We start from the raw sequence: 6,763 nt of genomic DNA on the forward strand, positions 1-6,763 counted from the left end.
TTTCTTCTTAGGTGTGTACTTCCCTAAGGATCAAGGCAACGCCAGACCACCACACTCCCTAGCCATCAGGTACCCTGCAGAGCTTTCCCGAGTGAGCTGAACAGTGCTCTGCCTTGGCACAGCCTCAGCACCTAGGCCAGAGCAAGTCAACCTTCCCTGCACTGCAGAAGGCCACCTCAGCCGTCATGTGGAGAGCTGTGGGCACACGCCACGTAGCTCAGAGCGACGATGCCGTGTCCAGGAGTCTCACAGCTTGACTGAGGGACAGGCTGGTGAGGTTAAGGTCCCCAAACATAGGGCAACCTCAACTTCTGTGACCGGAGTCTCCTTCCCACAGCTGAGAACAGAGGCTACCCAGCAGCCCATGCCCAGAGGATCGCCACACGCACACCTCCACGTGTTGTCCGACTTCTAACTACAATGCCCAACCTCTCCTTCACTCCGATCTTTGCCAAACCTCCTTCCCTTCACATTTCCACCCATGCCAGGCTGCAGACCCTCCTTCCCAAATCCTGTGTTCTCTCAGCATGCCCTCCCTCACACACCCCCAAGCATTCCTACCTCCCAGAATTCATCCTTTCCTCAGCTACCAGGATCACTGGAACACATCCTGGAAAGACCTCCAAAGAAAACCTCTCCCAGCATGGCCAACCTAAAAAACTCAGACCCCCAAGCACATGGGAAGACCAGTTCCCTTTCGAAGTTGTACAGGTAAATGAGGGTGAATTGCTATGGTGACATGCTGGCCAACCACCTCAACCTGCCCCTAGAACACCAAAGCTGTTGAAGATGAAAAGGGCAAAAAGCCTTCAGCTTGTCTCAAAACCAGCTGAGTTTTAAAGTTCTTAGAAATAAATAAAATGGCCAATCTGAAACAGAAAGGTTCCCAGGTAATTTTTAAGCTTCCTAGTGTACGAGGAACCATACAACCGTGCAGTAAACTCGAGGGCAAAAGGAGTAAGACCACAGTGGTAATTACACAGGCCATCACCCTCCATGAAGCGCTTCGTTTTGCAAGAAGCCACGTTCCCGTAGTGCTTCTCAGGTGACTTGTTTACTCCTTTGCAACACATTCTCGTAATGCAGACAGCGTTACACGACGGTATCATCAAACCGACCTTCAAAGCAAACTGCTGCGGCTGTTTTTCCAGCTGGGGGTTTCAGGTCACATGCTAGCAGCTGAAGGTCACTGCTGCACAAGTGCAGAGCCACCAGCGCACCTCAGCCCAGGCTTCCCTTCCAGTCCTGCTTGGGGAAGAAAGCAGAAAAAGAAACTAATGCAACGATGGCTCCGCAAAAACTATGATTTCTTGAAGCAAAGATGCTTTCTGCCTCCCTGGCTTCCTCCTGCTACTAGCAATGGATGGGACAGGGCTGCTGGAGCCAGGTTTCCAGAATCCTGTAATGGAAAGCAGCTGTCCCTATCCAAAGGCTGCACTAGACATGTCCATAATTCTCTTATCGTCTTCTTTTGGTCAGCCTCATTACTCAACTTGCCAATATTGATGTGTTACTAACACCAGCAATCCCAGAACTGCACTGAACATGCTTTTTTCTTAAACTCCCAACACAAACTCAAGGCTGTTTGCACTGCTATTTGCCACTCAACACACGGACTTATTTGTTACTTGTCAAAACACAAACTCCAGGACTTCATATCCCACCAAGCTGGGCTGCATGAGCCACACAACTCAATCCAAACAAGACACTCACTTGAGCGTAGGGCAAGTCTACCCGAAAGGGCCTCCCTTTCTTTTCCCAAGCCGCATGGAACTGGACAAATTGAGGGCATGCAACACCACACGAAACACAGTTTTGCAGAACCATTCAGACAGCAACAGGTCTCAGTCTTCAGGAAGCAGCAAGGGTCACAACGCACCTTGCCTCCAGCATAAATACAGTACCACCTAAATAATCTGGGGAGGGCAAAGCTTCCTAGCACTGCGCATTAATAAATGTGATTATAACACAGGATACTCAGTTAACAAAGTGAAGGCATTTAATACCATTACCACATGTCCATCAACTAACACCTTTATTCTGAAAGCTCATCTTAATAACAATTACGTCTCCACCTCTACAGTGAACTGCTGAAAAGGCAAGTGGCTAATGCAAATCCCATGAGTACACAGGCGTATTTTCCCCTTTATTCAGAATGTATTTAATCTGCAATCACGGCCCACACTTCCAGGATCGCCGTATCTCCCCACGTCTTTGCGTACGCCAGCTTTAACAGCTCCTTTGGGGAGGATTCATGACATTGGTAACAGGTTTTGTAATTTCCACCTTCTGTTCTCTAGTTGAGAGAGTAATCGAATCCAGTCCCTACTGCTGCATCTATCTGGCAATTATTTATTTGTTGGCCTCCATGAAATGAGTTGGAAGCTTGATTTCCGTTCTCAGCAGGCCTGTGTGTGATACAGGTGAACGGCTGTAACTGGCAAATTGGAGGCAATTTCAGCCGATTCCTAGGCTTCTCGTGCTTATTTATAAGCACGAGAAGAGAAATTTTCACCTCCAGAGAGGTCTCCTCTTTGACAGGCTTGAGAAATGAGGACAAGATTGGAGAGTTTGGATTTCTGCTCTTGTAAGGTGCACTTGAAAGTGGGTTTTATCTTCTGAGCCTATCAAACTGGCACCCACACGAAACTGCTAACTAAAATAAAACAGGTCATCATGAAACAAAATCTCGCTGCAAAATAAGCCTTATCACCCCCCAAAACTCCTTTCAATCCCTGCTGTATTTTAATTGGAATACATGAGTAATTCCTTTCTTTTTGACAGCTCCACATCCCCTGTGACAGAAGCGTTCACGCGTCTACACTCCAGCAACGCTCATCCAGTTCCCAGTGAGGGGAGCTGGTACAATGCCATCATTAGGAGCATTCTAGGCTGGTCCACAAATTCTGTCACACGAGGCATTTCAGAACTGAAATACAAGTTACCAGGTTAGTAGAGGCTGAACATATGACTAGGCTAAGATTAAAAACTTTATTTTTTTATACAAAACAATAATAAATCCAAGCAGACAGCAGACTAGGTTTGTCTTCTCATTTTCCACCTTTTCTTCTCAATATAGTCTATCCACAGTTCAATGTGAAACTGCTCCATATTCAGCAAAAACTATGAGGTTTCCATCTTGTATCCATGTTTTTCTAATTCAGCTCTGTATAGAGAGAGGTATATTAAAACATAAAAATATGGTCAGACATTTGCATTTTTAAAATTTAAATATACTGCACGATACACATTCATTTTAGAAATATTGTGAACATGTCACACTGCTTTGGTGTTCATACCAAAAACCTTAACCTCACTTACCCTACAGTTCTTCAACCTCAGCTTAATATCTTAGATCAATAAAAGTGACTTCTAAGTGAAAAATTCAAATACCTGTTTTAATCATAGTTATTGTCCCCTGACCCACCCAGCTGGAGTACAACTACTTGGCATAAAGCAGCACTGTGTGAGCCTGCAGCAACTCCAGAAACATTAGAACACACAAAATACTGTCTTATACCAGTTATTTGCAAGATTTCCTTAAGTCAAATGAGCTCAGACTAGCGAGTGATTAAAACGCATGGACTTCCAAAATAACTTTAACTTTTTGTTTGTTTTAAATAACATACCAGACTGCACTGTTTTTAGATCTTTGTGTAATGCACCTTCCAGAGAACAATTCTGGGGGAAAAGGACTCCTTTGTTCCCCTTAGTTGTGGCCAGGACAGCAAGTCAGCAACTGCTAACATTATCACTCTTGCCCTGTCCCCACTTTGCTTGTCACCTGCCACCAAACACACCAGCCAGAACTACACCCCGTTTTACCCTCTGGCCTTAGCATATAGGTACCTAGATACAGTAGCCCAAATATCAAAAGATATTTCAGGTTAGTTCACATACTTAGTGGCATGTGGAGGACTGCAGCATTTTCTTTCTAAAGACTAAATAAAAACAGGCTGCAACCAAGCAACACCACAGACTGTCATTTCAACACTAGTACGCAGTCACCAACACTACAGGCTACAGTTCCAGCACAGTTACTGATGGTTTGTCAAGATCATCTACATTTAGCAAGAATTATGCTATCCCTTGAAAGACTGTTTCACTACGTATCAACTTCTTTTCCAATATTACAGTTTAACTCCTTTCAATCTTACAAGAAAGAACTATACCAACAGACTATTTTTGTATCTTCTACGTATCACTTTCACCTGAGTACAAGAGAAATCGGCCCAGGAACTGTTCAACCAGGCTGTATTACAAACAGTTTGCTCCTCATGCAACATACTGAGGGATTAATTATAAAGTGTGATTTGTATTGATGCTTGAAACAATTTAAATTATAATTAAGCACCAGTAAAGGATTACCTGAAACTACAAGCAACAAAGAAAGTGGATCCAAAGGTACCCAAATCTCTATCACTTTTTTAAAGCATATGATGAACAATTCTCCCCCTCTACTCCGCTCTCATGAGATCCCACCTAGAGTACTGCGTCCAGCTCTGGGGCCCTCAGCATAAGAGGAATACAGACCAGTTGCAGCGAGTCCAGAGGAGGCCACGAAGATGCTCAGAGGGCTGGAGCACCTCTGCTATGGGGACAGGCTGAGAGAGTTGGGCTTGTTCAGCCTGGAGGAGAGAAGGCTCCAGGGAGACCTTATAGCCCCTTCCAGTACCTGAAGGGGCCGACAAGGAAGCTGGGAGGGGACTTTTTACAAGGGTCTGTAGTGACAGGACAAGGGGCAATGGGGTTAAATTGAAAGTGGGGAGGGTTAGATTAGATATCAGGAAGAAGTTCTTCACAGAGAGGGTGGTGAGGCACTGGAACAGGTTGCCCAGAGAAGCTGTGGATGCCCCATCCCTGGAAGTGTTCAAGGCCAGGTGGGATGGGACTTTGAACAACCTGGTCTAGTGGAAGGTGTCCCTGCCCATGGCAGGGGGGTTGGAACTAGATGATCTTTAAGGTCCCAACCCAAACCATTCTGTGATTCTACGATTCTATGAATTAGTTTGCTGTTGTTGCTGATACACAGCATGCTCACCACACACAAGAAGGGAACCTTAATGCTAATATACGTAACTGATGTCTAGAAAACTTGTCCATTTGGACAAAGAACAGCAATGCCATTTGAAGGTACAGAAAAAACACCACACTTTGCATACCGTACAGCACAGAAGAAATAATCCTGGATCCCTTGCCATTGATCTTTGCAGCACAATTCAGAATTTTCACACTGATGTAGAAAAATCCTCATAAAAGGATTTATTTGTGTTCAAGTGAAAAAGGGTTAAACGTATTGCAGTTTGCAGAGATCTTTGTATTGTTTAAGTTGTGTAGCACAGCAAAAGCCTGAACAGGTCAATGACTTTAGGCATATTTTAGTGCTCACAGTACACTTACTAAAAGACAAAATGATGATCAGTACACTTCACTGTGCTGTAATGCCTTAAGTCTGGTTCTGAAAGACTTTAGACAGAGAAACACAAAGCAAAGCTTTGATTTATTTCAGATAACTTTTTTAAAGTAAGCAGACTTCAAACTTTCAGATATTAATGCCATTTTTAACATTTTGCCCACCTTCCAGAATTGCAAGTTAAAAATAAAATTACCTTAACTGATTGGAGAAATCATCTTCTACATTGTCATCATCCCAATTGTCTTCCCAGACATGCGCATCTTCATCTTCATCTAAACCAGTCCAATCTACGGACAAAAAAGAGAAGTGTAAATATTGTATACTGCACTGCTTTGGTACCGTGTCTCATCAATGAATTAATTCTACCTCTGGGCAAAGCAGACTTCCGCTGGTTACAAATTTCACTCTTTAAATATGATCCAGACTTTTTTGTTAAGTGTTTATGAATAAAAACACAGGAAGAGCTAAAAAACACACTCTTCTATTTCTTGAATTATAATAAAAATGCAGCTTGGTAAAAAGCAATCATTATAGACCTGATGGCTTGCATGAGTACACATTCATGAGAGAGATCTTGGGTAGAAATGGACAAGCTCTAGCGCCACAGTAAAAAGAAAGCAATATTGAGTACTTGACTCCTAAGAGCTCAACAAAAGCTGTGCAATTCCAGGTTTGTATTTAAATACTTTTTTCTGATTAAAAAAAATTAAATATTTATTAAATGCTTCTCCTAAAACACATACACACAGATCCTCAGTTCACTCCCATCAGATGCAGACAGTTATGGATAAACGCCAAAAACATATCTGTGATGCAGAAGCAATGGCAAATTGAGAGAGGCACCTGCAAACAGCACTGCTACCCGTAACCAGCTACTTCAGGGTTCTCAAAACAGCAGAAGTTTCCTTACAGAGGCGAGATACTAAATGTCCATTTGCTAGCCTCATTTCTATTTTTCCTACGATAACGTAATCTGGCACATCACCCTTGACAAATTACTGTTCACAAACTTAATGCTTCATTACTAAAAAAAAATTAAGGGCAAACTAACTAGCTAGTTTAGAAAAATAACAGAAAATGAAAACTCAGGAAGGCTCAAAATCACTATGCAAATACAAGTCAGTTTACTTCACCAGGGAGCAGTTTCTCAGTTTTCTTCTATTGACAGACACCAAGTTTTTCTAATGTTATCAAAATAAGAAGCCCCCAGTTTTGACACTTGTGATCTTGTATTTTTCAAAGCCTATTAGCATATTTAAAAAGATAACAGTATTCTTCTCCTTACAATTCAATAAACCTTGCTGCTCATCCCGAGAAACCTTTGAGGGCTAATGTCCAAAGTAACAT

The 6,763-nt window shown here is 42.8% G+C and overlaps 1 protein-coding gene across 1 annotated transcript; it reads right to left on the reverse strand.

Moving 5' to 3' along the window:
* Positions 1 to 3,123: 3,123 nt before the first annotated feature.
* Positions 3,124 to 5,703, reverse strand: SHFM1 (split hand/foot malformation (ectrodactyly) type 1; the record flags this gene model as incomplete). The annotated part of the gene is made up of 2 exons (XM_010156108.1): positions 3,124 to 3,166; positions 5,610 to 5,703. Coding segments are annotated over 2 exons (137 nt in total), but the record flags the coding sequence as incomplete, so codon positions are not given.
* Positions 5,704 to 6,763: the final 1,060 nt, after the last annotated feature.

This window comes from Eurypyga helias, unplaced genomic scaffold (assembly GCF_000690775.1).
Source record: "Eurypyga helias isolate BGI_N326 unplaced genomic scaffold, ASM69077v1 scaffold7787, whole genome shotgun sequence".
Classification (NCBI taxonomy): Eukaryota; Metazoa; Chordata; class Aves; order Eurypygiformes; family Eurypygidae; genus Eurypyga; species Eurypyga helias.